The following is a 23627-nucleotide window of genomic DNA, read 5'->3' as shown; positions in this document are numbered from 1 at the left end:
TTCCACTTCCTTTTCTGGTTGTGTATCTCAGTTCGTGAAATTTTAAATTCAACCTCAGCTGTGTTTAAGTTGCTTACTGAGGAGTGGTGTCATTTTGAGCCTGCCATTATGGCTGGTACAGGAAATCAGTGTAAAGGAACAGAATTTCTTTTCTAAGTCTCTTTTCCTCCAGCAAATACCTGGAAGTAACACTGCATTGTTGTCCTTTTTTTTACAATATAATCTGTACCTGTAATGTGACCATTATGGAAATAATGCCATTTGATTATTCCTTTTCCCATATTGTGATGCGATATACGAAGTTTTCCTGTATTTTCTTTTTCTAGGCTTGCTCCCAACATAATCTCTCCACTTGTCAGCCCCCTGAAAGCGTTAGTTCCTCCGTCCCTCCTGCAGAAACACGGCTCTCCATCGTCCCACAGCCAGTCACCAAATGGGCAGCAGTTTTCTGGAATTCCAAATACACCTTACGCTCCGTTTCAAAACCAGTCAGTACAGCAGGGAGCTCAAGGTAACTCTTCCCTCTTTGTTGTTTTCTTTTTTTTTTCTTTTTTTTTTTTTTTTTTTGTTTTTTAACTCTTCTAATTCCTACCTGGGGAGAAAGGATTTATTTATTTCACTTTTTCATGCTTGGCCAATACTGTCTTATTAAGGGACCGTCAGCATTTCAGTGGGAACTCCAGTTTTTAAACTGGATTGATGTACATACAGATCAGATTTTTCATGCAACATGTCATCATCATGGGGAAAGCTGTCACAACAGCAGATTTATTGCATTTATTTAGGTTTTGCAGTAGATGGTGATGGCCATGCCCCTCTCCTGACTGGTCATCCAGCCTGGAGAGTGACCCTGCAAGAACCATGTAGGCCCAAAGGACAGGGGCTGAGGCACACCTTGGCAGTGTCCTGCTCAGTCCACTCACAGTGAAACACTAGACATGAGACTGGACCAAGAAAAAATATTTTCCCATGTACTACTTGGAAGTTTATTGTGTATTATTTTATATAGTAATATGCAAATACACTCTGAACAACTGTAGAGTGCCTGTGGGATTTGAGGACAGGAATGGGAGCAGCTCAGCAGCTGTCCCACTGCTTAATTTAAATGTTCTGAATTACTCAGCCTTTTTAATTGGGAGCTTATATACCTATTCTGGAGTTCTGCTGAGGGAACTAATTAACGTTCCTGCAATTTTTGAGGCATAAATTAGCAAGAGATGTTATTATCACAGATTCTTCAGTCACAGGAGCTTGCATATTTAAGAAACATGTTATACAATCCAGATGGTGAGCTGCTTAAGTGTGGTAAATATTCCCAATAAAGAAGTGTGCCGGACATCTGTCTGGCTGCAGGGATAACCTAGCAGATAAGTTTATCCAGGCAGATAAGCAGCTCTTCAGGACTTGTTTTACAGCTGTATTGTCATTTCTATAAGGTCATTTTTGGCTGTTGAAGTATCACATGTGAACAATTTACCAATTGTAAAATTGGAGGTTTTGCTTTCTCTCACGTGCTCCGGTTGGAGCTGAAGCCCAGATCCTGAACACAAAGCCATGGGCAGCTCCCAGCTGTGGTGGGGTTGGGTATCCCAGCAGTTCCCTCTGCCCCTCGTTCTCTGAGGAGTGTTTTTGCTCCTTGGTTGGACAGGCTTAGTCTGAGAAGTTAAAGTGTATTATATTTAATGATTTGCGCTGAAGGAAAAACTAACTCAACCTGATGCTCAACAGATTATTCAATTTAAAAGGATTAACTCTGTAAGGGAAAAGTGGCAGATTTATGATAGCATATAATGATATATGATTATGTTGCTATAATGAGCTAAATAACTACAAGCCACAAGAGGAAAGTTTAGCAGCTCATTACTACGGCAGAAACAAATGCATAGACAGAACAAGTTTTGAACCACTTAAATAAATTGACTTTATTCCTTAAGAAAACCACATTTCCTTTTGAATGAATTGTTGCTTTCTAAGTGTTGTGTCATGTGGTTTTGAAAAAGCAATAATTTTCCACTTTGGCCAAATGTTGAAGTATTATTATAAATTCATTATGGAAGTGGTCATTCCAAAATCAATTTTGATTAGCAGCCTTTGAAACCAATTATCTGTAACCTGTACTTAGCTGTACTCGCTCTACATCTTGGTTTTTTTCTTTTGCATCTCAGTTCATTAATAGCACATTTTTCTAATGGAATCTGTAATAATTGGGGAGTTTTGAGCTTTTGCCAAAAAAAGGAGCACCATATAAGCCTAGCGTAGAACGAGGCATCTGTACAGAAGCACATAAACATTGTGGCTGTGGAGTTTTTAGGGGATGGCAAATTTCGTCAGGCTGGCAGCAGAAATATTGATAATGAAAGAATAAGCTGACATTATTTATACGTTCAAACCTAGATGTAGTAAGATCACATGGAAATTATTACATGCTGAAAGAATTTGGCAGGCAATGGAATCCTGTAGTTATTTATACCTGACATGATTTCTTGTCAGAAATTTTATGGAATTTGAAAAGCTGAGATTTATTTGCAAATATGTGTAAATGACATGACATAACAAGATGGCATTTAATAGCCATATTCCAATTATTTGCTCATTACATCATTCCTTTTAAAGCTGCTTGAAGTTTTCTAGGCTGTGCCTTAGAGAAGCAGAGGCAGCCAGTGCACTGTGTGAAGTGGCTAAATGCAGCTTTTCTGTCACAAATTATTTCAGACCAAAATTTTAACTAAATGTTATGTTTGGAACTCAGTTTATTCCTTTATGAACTGTTATATTTCTACATCTACTGTACATAAAACATTTAATAGTGATCCTTTAAACTGACAGGGCATTTAGTAAATTATTCACTTGAAAATTAACCTCAGAAAATTCTTGATTTAAATCAAAACTGAAGGAAAACCTGAAATCCATGTGGCAAAAAAAATATTGCTGAAACACCTACTGCTGAGTTGGTACTCCAGATTTGCTCTCCTAGAAGGAGCAGGGATGTCTGCACCAGACCAGCCTTCTTGCTTACTTTGTATTTCAACCCCCAGAGGGAGTCTTTTTTAAGAACTTATAAAAATGCTCCCTGCTTAGTTTACTCTAATCAACCATATGTGGTTGTTAATTGAACCCTTGGCTATGGGATTTGAATCATATCTTAATTATTAGTATTTTCTGTGTGAAGCATTTCAAGAAATCTAAAGGAACCACAACTAATGGCACGAACCCAAAGGGTTAGAAGTCCCATTCATAGTGTCGTGGTTTGTTTTATCTGACCCCTGTTCCTGCTGCAACCTTCCTCATTCCATGTTTTTTTTGAGTTTGCCTCCTGCATTTATCACACCTGCTAGGCATGTTAGAGCGGGGAAGGTGCACTTCTCTGTATTTTCTTTGGGAAGCACTTAGCAGGAATTCAGTCCTGGGGAACACAGCAGTGCAATAACACTGGCATTTTCCTACACTGGGTCTCCTCATCGGATAGGACAGAGAAAATACACATCATGCCTTCCCTAGCAGTGATGTCAATAGCAGATGTTCTGGGAAAAGTTCATTTTCTTTCTCTAGAAATACATCTGAGTGCTCTCTGCAACCAGTTGTACCTCCTCTGAAGCCAAGTGTCTCTTTTTTTTTTTTCCACTGCTCATCTTGAAAAGATGTATTTTTAGAAGGCTTACAGCAAGGAGTTTGTGTCTTGTAAACAGAAAGGTCAGGATAATTATCAAAGCCAATCAATAAAGCACTGTACCTAAACCCACATCAAAAATGGCTTTGCTCCCTCTCATAAGAGCTCTTTGGTTCTTTGAGCCAGACTCTCCAGGCAGTAAACAGAGGTAGCTGTCTATTTATTCCAGGGAAGGACATGCATCATTTAATACTCAGCTTTCCAAATTTCTGGGCCTTCTCCAACATAGCAGCAAATAGGACCAGCCTTGGTACAGTGTGTGTAGAGTCTTTATCTAATAAAGTCATCCACTAGTACTTCACCAATCATGGAAATCAACATTTCAGGTATTTTGTGGGGGATCTCATGCTCTCAAAAAATTAATCATCTAATCCTTGCAGATTCTGCCAAAGCACATATTAAACTGTGAAACTTAAATACAAATCTTTCACCACTCAGTGAGTTCATTGCATTTCTACTCAAGAATTGCCTCACTTGGCCTTATTTATTACACCTTAAGAAGCATGACCAGAGTGAACAGACCCTGAGCTTTGCCTGGTAGTTGATATGAGTGTGTGTGATGCACCTGGAATCAGGAAGAGGTTATTGAGAATTAAATCAGGCCATGGCTTGTATGAATCTTGTGGCATGCATTGGGATCATCCTTATGGGAGCAAATAACAATTTCTTTTTAGGATGTGGCACAACTTGTGAGTTGTAAAATTCTTGCCTCGGCAATTCATTTGTCCTTTACTGTTAAATATCTTCTTTTGTTGTCTAAAACTCATTCACAGCTTCTAATGGCAAAACCCAAACTGCTGGGTTTTGGTAATACAACACTTTTAAAACAAAGCAGGATATCAGAAATGTTGGGTGCGTGGGGAACAGAAGTTCAAACGTGCCCCAAAAGCAGAAAGACCAAGTGCCTCAACACGTCCAGAAGCAGAACAGCCTCTGGCTGAACTCAGTCTTCACCTGACATCCATCTGGAGTCAGTCCTGCACCTCTGGTTCAATTTTACCCGCAGACTGTGGCTCCTGTGTTCAGTGAAAAGGGTTTCATTTGAATCAAGAGCATCTGAGAGAGGTTTAAGGTACCCATAAAGGTATTTCAGATAACAGCGTGTCTCCAGCAGTGCAGAACACACACTGGATGGGAAAAGACTTCACTCAACTGAAAACAAAGCAGTGCTATTCATTTAAATATTGCATTATTGCATTTAAATTAACAGTAACTCGTTACAGAGACAGTTCCTTAGGATCTGAGCATCCTGGATCTGATCCAGTGGAGCACTTACTTTGCTTTGAACCAAGTGGGCTGTTGACTGTGTTCAGCTGATCTGTTGCTTGAAATGAAGCACATCCTTGAGATTTCTGCTTGATGGGGATCACAGTCCACGGCACCTTGTGGGACTGAGTCTGATGCAGCTCTTCTGTTATTACACTTTATAGAGCAGCACAATCATCTTTCCACAGTTAAAACTGAGGAACTAAACCTCCCCCAACAGTAATGGAATACTGTGACAGAAATGGAGCCAGTACCACTGCAGCAGGGTTAAAATGTGTGTGCAATATCTGCTTTCAGGTTACCAAGGCAGCTTTCACTCCATACAAAACTGTTTCCACTATGGAGACTGCTACAGAACAATGGACCAGTCTGTCACCAGTGATGTGCTCACAGGGGAATCCCATTGCTTCAACCCTCTGAGGCAGAATGGCTATCACATACTCAATGCACCTTTAGCTTCAACAGGTAATTTATTCCACCAGTAAAGAATTATCCATATGATATTTTCAGCAGGAAGGGGAAAGAAGACATTTTTGCAGTCAGTGTTATTACTACAAAAATATGTTCGTATAAAAAACTTGAAATTCATTTGCATCTGTAAATATCCCAGAAGGAAAGCAGGTTTTTTTTTTTTATTTTAATCCTGCTCTATTTGACTGATGGACAAAGTCTTCTTCTGATGGATGTCATAGGCAACACACACCTTCAGGAGAGCTTGGCAAACAAGGCACTTCTCCCATTTATTGTGTGGGCTGTTCACTGCACATCTCAGGTGTGCTCAGGCAGCTTTTTATAATCAGGTCAAAGTTATAATTGCTAGATTACTATAATGCTTCAATATTTTAATATCCTTTTCTTTTTCTACTTTTAAAACCACAATTAAGAATGGTCAGAATTACTGAAATCAAACAAAAAGTGAGTATTGTCATGAAACACAACCATTTGCCACAGTCTTTACTGATGTATCTCCAAGGAAGTTTTCTCCATGTCTGTACTCAAAAGGGCATCTCAGTTAAGGACGATACTGGAAACATATGTTTAAATGCTTTTTGAAATGGGCCTGAGTCAGACCACAAAATTAGAGTTGACTTTCCTGTTTGTTTTGTATTAAAGGAGACTCTGTTCAGAGGGAGCGTGCACGCATTTGTCTGCTGCTCCATTCTGGAAAGTGTGTGATCAGTAACCAACACAAGGGAAACATTTAAGATGATGTTTCAGCTTCAACTTTGAATTCTTTAGTGTTATTCGTAAGTTTGATGTTGCTGAAACATAGCTTTTCTTTTTTTCATGTTAACATCAAATTTCAAGTTTAGATTGACAGCCTGCAATATTTAAAGAACAGACTAAATAAACTTTCCAAAAGAAATTGTAGCAGCAAAGAATAATACTGTGGCAAGACACCAACTTCAACAACAGTTGATTTTTCTGTCTGGGTCTAAACTATCATGAAATGTTTCTGTTTAATATTTTTGTTTTTAGAGTGGTTATTGAGGCATGCAAATACTTAAAAGGCTGAAACATAAACATATATGAAACATATAAATCTCATCTCATCTTTTAGCATGTAAAATAGAACCATTCAGGTTTGCAAGATTCATCAAGGCTACACATGAATTTTTTTCAGGCTTTTATAGCACCATTAATATTAAATGAGATCTCATCTCACAGGAATGCCAAATGTGACTGGCAAACAGCTGTTCCATGAATCACATTAACAGTCAATAAATTTTTATTTTCTGTTCAGGACGTTGGATAGTTTACTCTATCTGCAATCTAATAATGATTTCTGGGGTGTATGCTTATCTTGGGTTTTGTCCATCTGTGGTTGTGTATCCACCCTGTATACAGGCCCATCAAATAGAAATTAGCATAACATAAACAGTTGCAAAACTTACCAAAATACTGGTCACTCTGCTTGGCTGACACAGCACGGGGCAGATCAACAGGCCAAGTTCATCCTCCAGAACCTTTGGACATTCACTGTGTGCCAGATCTCTGCAGACAGCACAATCTGACCGGAGAACTAGCAGGAAATTCATACGTCATAGGAAAATGCAGAAATGTAAATAAGTAGAGAGTTGGTCTCAAATAATAAAAATGTACCTGCTGGTAAAATATCCATTATTAAGCTGACAGGTCTCTGTGTATCCAGGACTGGCTGTGTAAGATGCAGGATCTGTCCCTGGCTGGTGGTGCCTGCACAGGTGTGGGCAGGTGGGAAAGACAAGAGAATCTGCTCCTTCCCACAGGTTTCCCACAGCTGTGAAAGTCTGGCATTATAAAAGGAGGAGGACAGAGAAATTCTCCCCCTCCCCAGTGTCAGCCTGGCAAGCAGCAGCCAGCCCAGCCCGGGAAGGAGCCAGTGGGCTTTGGTGGGCTGAGGTGCTCAGTTCCTTCCACTCCCTTCTGTGAGCCAGACCTGCCCCAGCCACTCTTCCTCAGACTTGCACTATGTAGGGAGCCACTAAATGTAGGATCCAGATTTCTTCTGGGTCTTAAGAGCAGCTGGGAGACACATGGAGCATTTTTCCCAAGTGCTATTAAAAAAGGAAGAACACAAAAGAAGAGGAGTGCATCACTTTGGGTGCACACTCTGTAGGATCTTTGCCCACTCATTGTTTTGACACCCTATTCAGATGGTGACTGTGCAGTCCCCAGGGAGCCACACTGGTACTTGCCCTTCACTGGCAAGTGCCTGGCTCTCCACAGGATGGGCACTTCTGCTGTGAACACAAACCCTGGAGATCAGTCCCTGTGTGCATCTCCTGGGTGAGGCTTTAATGGGAAACCCCAGTCTTGTCATTAATGCTGTGCTGTCCTGTGTGATCCCGGGCTTTCCTCACCTGTACTGTGGCACTAACTCGTGTCCATCCCCCTTGTCCCATTCCAGGCTATGACACAATCCCTGAAGCACAGTGTGTGTCCGAAGACATGGTCTCCAGTGGAACAGATGAAAATGGGTTCTTCCAAAACAGCGCCTTTGATCACTGCTTGAATCACATTCCTTCCATCTACACAGATACCTAAAGCAGTGCTGGCCTTGTTTCCTTTATTATACCTATAACTGTGTATGTAATAACAAAGGGTTTGTTCAAGTACTTTTATTTAGTCTGTATCCTTGTATGTGCTCATTTAAATGAACACCTCACATTTACCAAACCATTTTATACATGAATAGTCTGTATAAGATAATATTGGAACCTGTTCCTTTGCTGTGGCACTTTGAAATTCATGCTTTAAGGGAATGAAGAGCATTTTAAGCAGCTTGTTTTGTAAGTTCTCTCAGTAAAGTGTAAATGTAAATTATATAATAAACTTGTAAAGAAGAGCTTTTTCATCTTGGAAAGTATGTTTCCATTTGAGAATGTTGTTCCCTTTAATCAGTTTTCATTTAACTTGTTGGTCAGTTCTTCTCTATTTTCTTTTTTTTTTTTTTTTACTAGAAGGATTTTTTTTAATCACAGACCTCATGTATATAAAGATCTACATTTGCTCAGCTGGTTTTGTATTTTCAGTTTTACAAGAAAGCATTAAAAACTGGAAACAAGTGTACTGTCGTTCCTTAACACAGTCTGTCTCCCTGATAAATCCTGATATTACATTATTTAAATGCCTGAGAGTGATTTTAACAAAGCAGTGACATTTCAGTCACTGTGACATTAAAGCAGCCCAAGTGAACATGATTAAAACCAAGGGCTTCCAGCAGAACAGGTATCACCTGTGGCAGTTTGGCTCCCTGTCACTGTGGCTGCATTTCCCAGCCTAGTGGTGATTCCTGGGATTCCGGGCATCCTCCAGGTGCTCCCAAGGTGTGCCGAGCAGGCACGTTAGACCTGAGCTTCTGAAAGTGTCCCATGGGGGTCTGTGAGAACAGTAAGGAAAAACTTAACTAAAAATTGTTCCCATTTCCAAACCCCTGCAAGTTGGGCCTAATAAGGGATGTGCAGGCTGAGCATCAATCTGTGCCTGTTCATTTACAGCCCAGAGTTACCCAGGCTGCCACAGGGCACCACTGAAAAGCCGAACTGGGTTGAAACCAGTCAGTGACTGAGGGTGGGAGTTCCCTTTTTTCATCTCTTCTCCCTCCAGAAATGGGAAACAGCTCAGGTCCAACATGACACCTGTGTCCCAGTCCCAGAACCCTGCAGCCCAGGATCTGCTCCTGCAGGACCATCCCCATCCCCAGTGCCACTGCACCGCTCCTGCAGCCTCTGCAAACGTGGGAAAACCCCTGGATGCTGTTCCACCACAGCAACCCTGCACTGAGGCTGATCCAGGCTGACCACAAAGCCAACTTGGATGCACTTGTTTCTCCAGGGCCTGGTTGCACCTTGTCAGTGCATGTGAAGGGGGCTCTGTATCCAATTTAGCTTTCTGTCCTCAAGAACTTTGAATGAAACTCAGACATCCAGGAAGTTTTACAGTGTCACTGCAGAACAAGGTTCATGGGGTTATGTGACCCCCCCCCTTCCATACAGGGTTCCTCAAGATCTCAAGAACACCCAGGCCCAGCTGCAAACCCGTTAATTGTGGCTGCCTGGCCTGGCCCCAGCAGCCCCTGGCAGCACTGACTCATCATTCCTCTCCCAGAATTAAAATCCATAAAGGCTCCAAATTGTGCCTTAAGCCTACACACGTGGCTTTGCTTCTGATCACTGCCACATTTGGCTTTCTGTCCTGTTGTTTGTTTATTCTGATGCATCAGAGTTAGGGGTTTTTTGGGTCTCAAACATAAGTGGGCAGAACTCATTCCTAGAACATTAAACAAGGAGGCAGGTAGCTTAACAACTGCCAAGCAGGAAAAACTCTAGAGCTTTTGAAGGAACACTTAGAAAAAACATATCCAAAGCCCAACAACGCTGTAATGTCTGAGACAAAAATCAAAATAATTCCTCTGCTTCAGTTAGTTGGAAACACAAAAAGGAAATCGTGTCTTAAAAACAAGATTAATTCAATTTCCTAAAAATTAAATAAATTCTTCTAAAAATGACTTTTTTTTTTTTTAGTTAAAAATATAAACCAACCAAACCTAAACATATTTGATCAATTACAAAAATATTTATGTCACAACAACCAGGCTGTTCAAAACCACACAATGATTCACAAAGGTTTGGGAAACTTAAAGCGTAGCAGCTGGAGTGATGATTTAATTCCACAATCTGTGTGAATCAGGTTTTCTGTAAATTAAAAGGACAGATTCAGAGAAATGCAAAGGCACTCGTTTGAGTCTGTATGGTTTGGAAAGTTATCCATAATAAAACCATTAAAATACACAATAGACCAAGTTAATGGTTACTTGTGTGCTGTGTACTTCATTATTGCCTTTTATTACATGTAAGTAGGGAAGTATCTCATGTAAGCTTTTCCTAAAGACACAAAGAAACCTTTCAATGGAATTTATTGCTTGGCAAGTTTCTCGTTGTGGTGCTGTAAAAACCCCACCAACTAATACTTATAATAACTGGGGTAAGGCTTTATATATAATGTAGAATATTATTACCCTGTGGAATTAAAATGGAACTGCTGGTTCCCGTTGACTGTCAGATACTTTTTCAATCTAAGCAACAGAATTCAACTAATAAATTACAACACTACTTTATAAATAGCTACAAATCATTTCCCCAGTGACTGAAAACCCCATTTACCCCGTGTATGTACTCTGTGTGCACGCAGGACGCTTTAGGGACGACTGAAATAAGATGACCTTCAGTGGCTGATCAAGCTGGGAGAGAGAAAATGAATTTGAAGCTGACAGTGAAGCACTAAGGCCGTTCTTTGGGCTCTCCACCAGCCGGGCTGTGAGCCAAACATTCAGCAGGACTTCGGAGCTTTTAATGTGATCAAGCCCGAGCTTTTCATTTAATGGAAAACCAAAATGCTTGTTCTGGTCCTGTCCAGTGCTGCAGCACCTCACAAGCTACAGAAGTGACCATCAGAGGTGCCTTTGCGGGTGAGCTGAGATGTGCACACAGTCACAGAATCGTTAAGGCTGGGAAAGACCACCAAGACCATCGAGTCCAGAATGTGGACAACACTGTTTTAAAGACCTCATTCCGATGTGGCACCATGGCCCAGGAATGTGCAAGCCCAAAGGCTCAGGCGTGCTGCAGGAATGGCTGTAGCCTGTGGCAGGGATGGGATGTGCTCCCACGGAAGGAATACAGACGGTGAGTACATTCTCAGATCATACTTTCTACTTATGTTCACATCAAACAGCAGGAACATTTGCTGCTTGTGGAAAGGCTTCCCTGCTCCTGAGATTGTCCTTTCAACTGGATACATTTTCTAAATGGTAAAGCCCAGAAAACCAAATTCCAGAGCACATCGAGAGCACCGGTTGGATACTGCAATAGCTGTTACGCAAACAGTGCAAAAAACTCCAGGGCTTAAAACAACCACCAAGTATGTGAAAATAAACAGTGACTGTAAATTGAATTTAAATTGCATAAGAGTCAAATATTTCAATGGGGTTTGTTATGATCTTATTAAAAGGTACACGATTTTAGTTCAGCTCTCCAGTATGTATTTGTATTAAATTAGATCAGTGCAACAGAAGATGAAAAAATAGCCAGCTTGTATCGTTTAATTCATTGAAGGCACAAAGCCATTGGAATATTCCCTCCTGAGATAAGTCCTTCTGAGATCTGCAGAGTTACACTACAAGCTCCTCTCTGCTTAAATTTCAAAGCAAACTGCAAACTCCCAAAGTGATTTGGAAGTCCACAGCCCAGAGTCAGCAGGAGAGCTGTAGCCATGTAGACTGTCAAAGCCTTGCAAGGCCATGTGTCTGTCAGCCTCTCAGAGCTGCAAAACCTGTCAAGCCATGACAGACATTTTTCTTTAAACCATCTCAACTACAGAAAGTCCCAATCTAGCCACAGCCCTTACAAGACTGAGCTTTCTACTGGATTCCTACTGAGATGAAACTTGCCCTTTCCTTTGGCAAAAAAGATTTTTGTAGTGGTGGTGAAGCCAGAAGAAAATGAAATAATTCTGTGCAAACACAGATTTTCTGGCCAGAGCCAGTAACTCTCATTCAAAACCAAGTGACTCAATTTTAAAAGTGCATTTCTGGACCCGTCTTATATAGAAGTTCTCTTCAATTAATTAAAAACACCAAGAAAAGTATGGTGTTAGTTTTCAAAACTTTAGCAAGTTTGATTTTTCCAAGGAGTTTCACCCTCCTTTCTGAGAGGCTGTGACTCTGGACCCCCAAAGTGAGCCCATGTGGCAGGCACTGGGCTAGAATGAGCTGCTGGATGATACATAGACATGGGAGGGCACATGGAGACACTGGCCAGGGACTGGGCTAGGAAGGGAGTGTGTTAAGTGGTTTATTGTAGGATTAGACCCATTTTTCCTTAATTCTGGAAGGAAATCCCCCCATCCCCGGGGCAATGGCAACAAGAGAGTCCCAGAGCAGCTCTTCTCCTCCCAGCATCTGAGCTCAGTGTGTTCAGACAGCAGATTCAAGGTCTTCCTCTTCAATAACCAAGGAAAGGCTTCCTTTCACCCTATTCCAGGTGTCCATGAGTTCTCAGCTTCCTCTCCTCCGAAGGAGGAGGCAGCATGTCCCAGGATGGAACTGAGGAGGCACAAATGGACATCAAAATTCAGACAACGTAAATCCCTCCCAGGACATCTCCTGGGACAAGGAAGGCTGAGCCTGTGCTGTGCCAGTGTCTTACATCCCTTCCTAAACAGCCAGGGCTCTTTTCTGAAACAGGGCATGACCTCCCCCAGCAACCTGAGCAAACCTGGTACCAAAGAAATCCCTCTGAACTGTTTGCCCTGAATATAACCCAAACTGCTGAATTGCAGTGGGCTGAGGGGTAGATTTTTAAAGGTGTCTGAACACACAAAAATGAAAAAGGGCATTAAGTGGGTTTTGTTTGTTTGATTTTTCACAACTGCCTTAAATTGCTTTAATTTCATCTCCAGGGTTTCATTTCCTTCTGAGAAATCCTCTTAGGTGCCTATTTGCATCTTCAGGCACATTCTGCAAATCTGGGCTATATTGCATAATGAGTTTTCTCTCCTATCTCTTTCAGTTGAGAACCACACATTTGCCTAAGGAATTCTCTGTGGAGCTGAAATCTGTTAGGATTATAAATACAGGCTGAGCTGGGAACAGGCACTGGAAACTGCCATGAAGACCATGAACAGAAAACAGTGATTCTAGTCACACAAGATACCTGATATAGTTGGCAGGAAGGCAAAGCTAAACAAATGCAGGTTTACATTTTACTATTTAAAGAATAAAATATTCAACTTGAGTTCCATTAACACCTGTCACGACTCTGGTACATACTCAAATCCACATTTCTAATTTTACTGCTAAATAATCCCAAACTTGGCAGTTGGAAGGTAAAGCAAAATACCCAAGCTAAACATCTGAAGCAAATTGTAGCTCTCTGGAAGAGCCCTTCTGCTGTATAAATGAAGGTCATATGTACAAATGATTAGAAGCTTAAGGAAATATGTCTTCTGCTTTTCTAAATTGATAACATACATATTGCATTAATATTCCCACATCAATTATTAGACACGTTCCCTGCTGTAAGAAAAACGCTATTTTTTTTTTTTTAAATAATAATCCCTTGGAATAATATTCTTATACCAGCACAATTAACTCTTGCCACGCAGAGGGGAAAGAGGTTGATTTAATAAACTACATCCAAAAAGCGTCAGTCCCTGGAGATGCCACCACCACCTGGGTGCAGGTGGTGGTGACCATCCCCTGGTTTTGGGGGATGGTCAACAAGATGCAAGAGTTGTCCTTTCCCTGGTGAAAAAGGGACAGAGGTGACAGGTCTTGTTGGGGATGGGTTGGGGGGGAAGCAACCCAGATACTCTGCCTTTGGTGTTACTGCCATGGCAGCTGCACCGATGGCAAACCTGGGAGCTCTGGTTATTTACCAACAGCAAAATAAACCCAGCAAAAAGACTCCTGAGACACTTGTTTCCTCTCTGCAAGGAGCAGCTCGTGCTTGGCAGCAGGCACTGGACAGGGTCTGACCTCAGGAGGGTGGAGGACCCCCAAGTGCCCAGGCCCTGCCACGGCCCCACGGCTGAACTCACACAGGGTCAGGGCAGTGCTGCTGCTGGCGACAGTCACCTCTTCAGCTGCCACTAAGCCACACTTGCCAGAAAGAACTTAATCCCAGGGCTCATAAAAATACTTCTGAAACACATTTTTTTTCCTTTTGAAGTGCACCAGATCTCACAAAATACCAAGTATTTTCCATAAATGTTCCCAAGCTAAAATACACCTGAAGTCATCTTCACACTTCTGGCAATGGGATAATGTATCCCATTACACCCTGAGCACCCAGTGCATGGCTGGAGACCCCCCTTGCCAAAGGGAGATGGTCTTGGCAGGGACATGAGAGAGCCCAGCTCTGGTGCTCCTTGCTGAGGATGGCAGAAGAGTCACCAATTCATCACAGCTGACACCGAGCACAGCAAGCACAAAAAATGCAAACAGTATTTATCACTTCTGACAGATCCCTCTATTTTCTGCTTTTTATTAGCTGACAAAGTTAGGCTCTTTTTGCCAGAGACAAAAGTCACTGGGCTGGGGGGTGGAGGAGGGAACAGGGGAATTATTTCCATTGAGAAACACTTCTGTATTTTTATCAAGCATCAGAACTGCGACAGATCACAGTTACGGTGACCTGTTACAAATTACGGTGCCACTTCCAAATTTTGCAAGACCGTAGCCTCAAATCCCATGTTTTCTTGTCCCAGTGGATGGAGGTGTGTTCAGATTACAGGAAAAGCTACTGGAAATCGCTTGCCTATTGAACACCACCTTCCCTGCATGTTGACAGTCCTGGACTTTTCTGCTATTTCTCTTTCTCACAAGAGGGAGCTCCGGCTCTGGAATAACGGTACGAAAACGTCCTGCCCGGACCCTGCTTCTCTGCTGCCTCTGAAAACGCCCATCTCTTGTTCGAGGTCAGGCTCACAGAGCTCCGTTTGCAGTTAAAAAAAAAACCATCAACAAGAGCTTGAAAATCAACATGAATTCCAACGATCAAAAAAAGTTGCCACTGTTATCAATTTCCCAGAATTTTCCTAGCGAATTCAATGGTTTTGAGCAGTGCCAGGAAGAGTAATGATTGTCTCATAACTTTTGTCCCCTCAAAAATCAGATGGGCATTATGGCTGAGCAACGACATCTGATCATTCAGAAGTAATAAAATGGAATTAGACAACAAGAATACCAATAATCTTTATAATGTCCTTTATCAGTATCTTTCTGATGCGAAGACCCCACAGCAAATCCCAGCTAAAGTAGCATTTTGCACAGACTTTTGTTTAACCCCTCTCTTTATCCAAGTCCAATCCTGTCTCCTACCCAGACTCTTGGCCAAACTGGTGTCAGCAGAGGATTGTGTGGGCACACCTTGGATTTCTGTGCTGATCTCATTATCCACAGTATTAAGAAAAAAGTCCCCTCCCAAAGGATTTCCTACCAGTAACAGCTCTCCCTCTCAGCTCTCCTCCTTCCAGCCCAACCCAGGTGGCCCCACGCAGCCGCTGCACAGTTTGGGGGCTTAAAAATAAGTTATTGCAACACTCAAAGGCAGAGAGTTTATGTCAGGAACACTTCAGCACCCAGAAAACTGAGCTGGTCCAAAATCCAAAACCGAGACTGTGTGTCCTTGGGCTCCCTCTGCTGACCCCAGGATTATTTACAGATCCAAACCCATGAGGTTTTGGATGAAGCATGAAGCTCTACTATCACAGTGCTGTCTGTAGTATTTCCAGTAATCCAGACATGTATCCCCAGGCTGGTACCAGGTGGAAAGGGCTCCTCCGGGGCAGGGGGCAGAGGGATGTGCTGGAGACTCCTGTTTTTTAGGGAAACCAAACCACGATAGGCCCCACACATGACCCAGACAGGAGCAACTACCACTCACAAACCTCAGGTAGCAGTGGCAGGAAAAGGGTCGTGCAGCTCAAGGCTTGGAGCCCTGGAATCTCACTGGATGAGGCCCCAACAACTGGGCACCCCTCAGGCAAAGTGGGGCCAGGCTGAAAATCCTTCTGATTTACTGTAAACGACAGCTCTGTCTCAAAAATACAGATCTGCAAAGATCTTCTGTGACCAGCAATCCAAAGACCTCTGTATTTGTCTAAGCCTGAGGTAAAGAAGGCCTGAAGGCTGCGTGGGGTCTGCACAGCATCGAGGAGCCACCTCCCAGCCCCGTGTTCATCCCCTGCACTCGGAGCTGAGCCGGAGTAATTAAATGCAGCACAGATCTGTGACATAGTGCGAACAGGAATATAAAAAAGATTAAAAGGCGACTGTGGAAAGCTAGCGTGCTCCTCACATAATTAAAACAAGTTGCTCAAAGGCTGCTGCTCGCCTGCTGGCACAGAGGCTCCAGCAGGTTTGCAGGCTGGGCAGGGCAGCAGTGCCGGTCCCAGGCAGCGGTGCCGGAGCCGGCACAGGCACCCGGAGTCACCCGGGCTGTGTCCGGGCCCTGGGCACCTCCCTGCCTTCCCTTCCTCAGCACAGCCCCAAGCAAGGTGCAGTCTTGCTCTGCCTCAGTTTCCCTCCATGTAAAGCATGTTAACACGCTCACTCCCAATTTTAGAAAATGATTTTATATCCTTGGATTAAGGATTTTATATCCACGGATTAAGGGTCTAAAATTATCTCGCTGACTTCCCTATTCAGATCAGCTTTGTTTAATTAAGACTCTGATTAACTGCAAGAGGGAATACGAATTTGGTGCTAGCTAAAGGTTTCCTCAGACAATGATAAAAGTCTGTCTTTAAAAATATCCATTTTGTTCACAGTCTATGGCAAATACAAATGCAGTACAGTCTATTTAATACAAAATGGTTTTTTAAATACTATTAGCACCACATAAAACCTTTAGCCATGCAATAGATTCCCTCTAATCCTATTTTATTTTCTCTAAATATTTTATGCTATTTCTATGAAACATTTATTATACAATAAATACAAAATATTTCACTGCAGCAATTATTTCTGAATTGCCATTTATATTAGACAGTTTCAAACACTATAATCAATACATTCTTCTGTATTATGTCAGAAAAACACTGGTTTAAAGAAACTTTCGAAATATTTTTTCTTTTTTTCCCAATAAAACTAATGCCTTACTTCCTTTCTCAGATCCATTTTAAACACCCAGCAGATTCCAACAGTTACAACTTAAACATTTGAAAAAATCCAAAAGAAGGAATTCACCATTTCCCTAAACTTAAGAATATAAAAAACACATGTCAACATCTAAATAAAAACTGTCAAATACTGAACTTTTTGCCAAAGTGGTTCTAGCAGTTATAGAAAATCGAAGTATATAAACAAGGGTAGAGCTCCCTTTGGGGAAAAGGAAAAAAAAAGAAAGTTCTGAGTTCTGCAGCTCTTACTGAGTCACTTTATTCCCCTCCCAATTTGAAATTTTAGGGAAATGATTTTCTAGTATGGCTGAAAGTACCTCGAACAATCTTTACTTAGGGATCACAGTGCAGAAAAGAACTGCTCCCCAGGAGCAAACAGCAAACACCCAAACCTGCCTGGCCACCCCTGTGGACTTTGTACGTGGCAGAGCCTGTTGTGTTGGGTCTCCGTTTTTTGCTTTTCCACTGGTGGAAATTCATCTGTGGGGAACATCAATAGAAAAAGCTGGTTGAGGAGTTCGAGTACCCCTTGAAACACAGAGACCACTCTGCCATTAAAGCCACTGGCCTTCATTATTCCATTAAGGAGAAGAGGCTGAAATGGTCAGGTAGGTGATGGATTTGCATCTTTTGCTTCCAGGACTAAATTTCTTTATGCTAATGTGCAGTTTCCCATCTTGTAAGCTGGCTCTGACTTGACTGCACAATGAGTAACAGGAGGCAGTGCCAAGCATTTCCCTTCCAACCACCATCCTGTGACAGCAGCAGTCAACATTTGCACTGGAATTCAGTATTACAGCAAGAACGGAAAAAACCTCATCAGGGAACAAATTAGTTTAACTGAAGAAATGTCCCTGATCCATTCACTGCCCCAAAACAACACAACTTTCTCTCTGATCCTCTGCATACCCAGTCCTCCCATGAAACCTTGTTTTAAAACCAGCCCAAGTGGGACACAGGAGTTTTGATGCTGAAGTTTTTCCCTTGAACTGCTTAGCAAAGTAATTTGCTTTTCAGAAACTGGTGGTGCAGAGATGAGATGAAACACAGAGGCAAATTATTTTTAGTGAGAGAAGTAATTAAGATCATGAACGTACCTTACTGCACATGTGCACTTCTATATTTATGTTCCTTTTTGTACCATCTAAAAGTTATGCCTGGCACATGTATCTTAAAATTAAATGCTGCATTATTTCTCCAAAAGAAACCATAATGGTCCTTTGTAAATAGTTTTATCTACTGTTGAGCATTTTACTAGTTTTGCTATGTTATACTATAGCATTTATTGTTTTACAAGTGTGAGCGTTCTCTGGTGGGAAATGCTGTAAAAAACATAGAAACTGAAATAATTTTTTCATCTACTGAATTTATAATAAACGTGGGACTCAACAGACAGTTACTCAAGCTGTAAGCCATTTGGTTTGTGTCAGGGGAAACAGGTTAATCAGGACAGCCTGCTGTTCTGCACTGGCTAAACTGAGGGAAACACACACAAAATTAAACCTCTTTCCCTCTCTATATGGGATTTTACAGCTAATGCAGCTTAGCAGATCGCCCAGTGCTCCCCCAAACCTCCTCGCTGATCCTTTAGGGATCATGTCCCAGGAGAGCAAGGACAACATGCCTGGACAAAAGCATTTCTCAGCTCTGGGGATTTACTCCCAAAGTGCCTGGGAGTTGTTTGGAAGTCAGTCCTGCTGGGCACCGTCCTGCACTGGCTCTTCAATCTGGGGGACAGTGTGATATTCTTCCCCTTTCCCAGGACATCCCAGGCTGAACAATTCAAGGCACCGAATGAGCTCCTGGCACAAAATCCCACTCACAGTCTGATGGAGGAGTAGGGCACCAGGACACAGCTCAATGCCAACTAAATAAGGTTTCACTTTCACATGTACTTTACTTCAGCCCTAAGCTTTTCTCTTCTTTAAAAAGCAAGAGATACTTAAATTTATAAACTGCAGGTACTTCCCCCGGCATTTTTGGCATTTTTGTATGCTGTACACAGTCAGATGGCTTCCTACAGTTATTCTGTCTTTTATTTCCTCTCGTCTCCTTGCATTTTTTTTTTTGCCTTTCCCCTTCAGGCTCCTAATATTGCTTCACCTTCTGGGCATTTTCTGCCCTCAACGTGCTGGTGGTTTAAGCTCTAGATCACCAGCAAGTGTTGCTCTCTGAAGAGTTCATAGACTCTAAAAATGCCTTTTAGTAGGAGCATGAGTTTTCTTATTAGCACTTTTAAGGTTCACTGTGCCAGAGGGACAGTGTCACAGTGAACAGAAACCAAAATGCTCACAGCCCATCTCTGCCAGAGTGAAGGGTACCTGACACCTGGAGATACCTGGACATCCTACTTAGGGACACTAATTAACAACCAAAAAAACTCATTTGAATTTTTGGGAGGGTTTTTTTTCCCTATTGGATCTCATCATGAATGCAGTCAGTGAGACATCTGCCTTGCCTGGGGGCAAAGAACAGCAGACCAGGGGCCAGAGGAGGGCTGGTTCCCAAATCCAGGACAATCGTATGGGGGACCAGGGTTTGGATAGAGCGCCCGAGGCACAGCCCCAAGCAGGGACTCATTTTTAATCTGGGTCTCTGAAAAAGCTTCCTCTCGAGTCACTGTGCTGTCACAGGGGGATACATCCCCCCTCTTTCAGCAGCACATATTTTCCAACATTTCGTCAACTTCTTTCTGAAACAGAAACTGTCATTTTTATGTGATCTCTCCCAGTATCGTTAATGAATTACCAACACTGATGTGGCATCTTACTGGTTATGGTGCTCTTTATTAAAGATTTCAGATCTCACTTCCTGCTTATGTTTATTTAATTAAACTGATGACTGATTTCAGGGCAATAGTTGTTAAATGTTATTTTCCAATTCCCTTTTAGATACTTTGCCAATGAAAACCACATTACATTCATGGTGTACACTACAGCCTTTGCTTATCCCATACAATATACTACATTTACTTCACGTTCACTGCATTTAATATTCATGTGGCCCCTATCTGAAGCAGAGGTGACCTTTTAGAAGGCTAAACACTCGTAATGTGAATAAACCTCCTCCTCTACAGCAGCAGATTTGTGTGGGGTTTAGTGAGAAATGGGTAACACTTGCACAGATCGTTTTTCCACATGTAAATTATTATTATTAATACAGACAATAATTATTACCATAATGAATACTTTGAAAATTAAAAAAGTACCTCTGCAGTTCTTTGCCATTGGCCCTGTAGGGATTTTGGCACTCTCCTGATGCCACGGGCAGGAGCTGCAGGTCAGTGGTCCCAAGAACACTGGGCAATTCCCACTTTGCTGGGTGGGGGTCAGAAGCCAATTTATAAAGTGTTCCCCAGGGTTGTGCAGTTGCATGAGCTTCTGGTATCCCACTTTTCTCACTCACTACACATTCAGCAAGGGAAAGACACAGTAATGCATTAAAACACTGATGGAGAAGAGCTGTAATATTTATCTGATTATAATTATTTCTCTACGTATGTACAAACACTGTCAAGCATCACTTTACCGATCACTTCAGATTACCTGGTCATGTCTTCAAACAACTACTTAAAAATAACAGTTAAAGTCACTAACTATTCAAAATATCAAACCCAGCAAATTTTGAATGCTCATCTGAGAAGAGACAAGATTGGCACTGGAGGTAATACAAGAGGCAATTACAGGTAATGCAAGAGAGATGGAAGAAAAAAGATTACAGATATGTGGAAGGAAGCCAGGAACAGATATGTGGGAGTTTGTGATATCTACCAACAGTTTTCTTTGATGAATATATTATTAGACAACATTTAAACACAACTTAATAATAGCTGTATGTCAAAATTATCCTAAAATGAATTGCTTCCAGTCTAGCAAGTTAATATTAATTTAAGGCCAAAGCAATGATTCAAGAAAGTTTCCAGAGACGATGTGGAAAGATTAACAACATTGCTGAAAATGTTTTAGTGCCGTGATACTCTTCTAAGTTTCTCCTCAGTGGAGAGTCTTTGAAACAGTCAGCAGTGCAACATGGCAGCTTAGAAACGCTCCTTCAAACAGGGAAAACGAAAGACACAACCTGAAGAAGGTGAGAGATGCATTTGATACTTCTGTCTGTTTTCACACGGGCTTCTCAAACTACCTCAGCAATAAGCACTAGATTAAGTAAAGCCTTACAAGTGCTAAAGCTGAAAGGTATGGAAACCAAAAAGAAAGGGAAGACAGTTTATGGCCTCCAGGCAGAGTTAAGTTCTGGCAGATTAAATTGGAGTGAAAACATCTTGTCAATTAATTAGTGCCTTTATTATTTTAACTGACGCTCTGCTGCCCCTGAAGGTAAATAGTTTTTAAAGACCAAAACAGGAAAGCAAAGCTCCTCCCTGAAAACCCAGTGGGCAGATTTGCCTGAGATAAAACTGCAGAGGCTGCTGAGCACCAGTGATTTATTGGGAAAGGAACAGACAGTGCAGGACGTAGAGGGGCTGGAAGGAGTGGGACATGCCAGAGGAGTTGTCTTAGTGAGGAGCTGCTCATCAAAGGCAGGGAAAGTGGCCTTCCTGGTGCAGGAGGGTGAGCTGTAAAATAAATTGTAGCAATTGGAAGTAGCCAGAACAAGCAGAAATGCAGGGTCTGAGTGGGAATTGTCCAAACCCTGAAGGTAACAACTGACACTGAACCGTATTGTGCATTATTGTAAGTGCAAGAGTCAGCTTGCACTTACAGCAGCAAGATACTCCTACAAAGTGGGCATCTGAAGAGCCATCCAGAATGACTGATCATTGCTTCCCAGACAGCCTGCAACAGAGGGCTGTGATCTAAGACTGGGGTTTTTCAAAGTTTCTTCAGACACAAGTTTCCTGAAGTTTGTTCAGTACGTGCACAAAATGCACCCAACACCAGAACCCTCCAGAAAAGAAAAGGCAGGTTCTGCAGACAGTTTTTCAGAATATGACACTCTCCTCCTGTGTTTGTGTTGAACTAACTCCCAGTTTGGTGCTGGGGAAATTGAGCTGCTGGAAAGGCAATCTTTCTTTTAAGAAATACAACCAAAATCTTAAAATTTATTTTTAAGCGATTACATCATGATACTTTAAAAGAAAGAAAGAAACAAGACTTTTAACCCCAAGGTCTTGGCCAGCTTGCATTCTGCCTCACCAAAAGTTTCAGCAGAAGTGATTTCTCCTGGGTTGTTGGATGTGTCAGGAGGGGAGAGCAGCCAGCCCCTGGCTGGCAGGGATGCTCCCCTCCCCACGGCTGACAGCAATTTACCCCATGCTCAGCAGTTTTGGGCCTCTAAAGTGAAATGAATCAGCTGTAAAACTGGTTTAACAAACTGGATAAACCAGGCTTAAGGCTGCACAGACACCAGCAGCTCCAGCAGAGGCACTGGGTGATGACAATGCTGGTAACAGGCTGAGAACTGAGAAGGACAGAAGAAAAAGGGATGTATCTGAAAGCCAAAGAGAAAACTCTCAGCAGGGTAGCTTCCTTGCTGGAACAGCAGCATTGGTGTTTGGAGCCAGGGAAAAGCAGGAACACAAACAGAAGCCCCACAGATGGCTGCAATGCTGTGCAGAAGCTCGGGGGGGAAAGGTGGGAAAAGAGACAGAGCAGCCTCACAGAGGGAAAATCCAAAGGGATGAATCCAAAACACAAGGAAATGCAGTGTCAGTTCTCTACCAAGGCTGGCAACAGGTTACTGTGTGCATGCTGCCAAAAGGAGCAAATGAACTATTTTTCATTAAAAACAATAAAGTGATGAACAACACTAAGGAAGCCTTAGCTCCTTCTTCCCAAACAAGACTCCACAGAAGTAGATGCAAGAACAAACCTTGAGGTGATATCCAGGCTGGCAATGAGCTGCCTTGGCTCTCACCATCCTGCTCTCATTTGAGTCTAATTCCAGTTCCTTTCTTCAGTCTTCTGCTGGTTTTGTTCATTTTGCCTACATATTTTTCAGAGCAAAAGGATGGTGGTGTTGCAGCTGTGGCTTAACTGGGTCTGGAATTTGCTCTCCCCACACACTGCTGTAACACAAAAAATTATTTGTGACAACGATATGCAAGAGTCTTATGGATGATCCATCCCTGGCCAAAGATGAGGTGCAAACCTCCATTTTCAGGCTTCCAGATTTCTAAATAGCATCTGATAACAGTGAGTTATGCAACTGCCTTGCTTTCAATATCCCAGAGGGACAATCTCCAGCAAGCCCACAACTAACTCCACTTTTGACCATGTGAAAGGGGTTTTGTTTTCTGTTTTGTAGAGATTTTACTGTACCTGATGGAGAGCTGGGCACTAAGCAGGATGTGCACAAAGGCTGGGCTGCACAGTAACATAAGTGAAGTCAGAAGCTCAAAGAAGCTTTAGCACAATCAGTATCCGAGCCTGGGCTCGTTCAGTGCCTGGGTACAGTTGTTACACAAGCAGACAGTCAAGTGCAAACATTGAGCTGTGAAGTGTCTCGTTACTTGCCAGGTCTTCCCACTGTGCAAGAGTTTGCATCACAGTACATTTAATTACAGTGTTTT

The 23627-nt window shown here is 42.2% G+C and overlaps 1 protein-coding gene across 5 annotated transcripts in view; it reads left to right on the top strand.

Annotated features, from left to right (window-relative positions):
• GLIS1 (GLIS family zinc finger 1) overlaps positions 1 to 8481 on the top strand; it is a 194385-nt gene extending 185904 nt beyond the window's left edge. For all 5 annotated transcript variants that reach the window (XM_032696166.1, XM_032696168.1, XM_032696165.1 and 2 more), the window contains 3 exons: positions 327 to 511; positions 5231 to 5398; positions 7824 to 8481. In XM_032696166.1, coding sequence (XP_032552057.1) covers positions 327 to 511; positions 5231 to 5398; positions 7824 to 7960 — 490 coding nt within the window. In that variant the 3' untranslated portion in view covers positions 7961 to 8481. The remainder of the gene's footprint in view (positions 1 to 326; positions 512 to 5230; positions 5399 to 7823) is intronic.
• The last annotated feature ends 15146 nt before the right edge of the window (positions 8482 to 23627 follow it).

Source organism: Chiroxiphia lanceolata, chromosome 9 (assembly GCF_009829145.1).
Source record: "Chiroxiphia lanceolata isolate bChiLan1 chromosome 9, bChiLan1.pri, whole genome shotgun sequence".
NCBI classification, from domain to species: domain Eukaryota; kingdom Metazoa; phylum Chordata; class Aves; order Passeriformes; family Pipridae; genus Chiroxiphia; species Chiroxiphia lanceolata.
The sequence above is the reverse complement of the archived record's forward strand: the minus strand, read 5'-3'. Positions and strand labels throughout refer to the sequence as shown.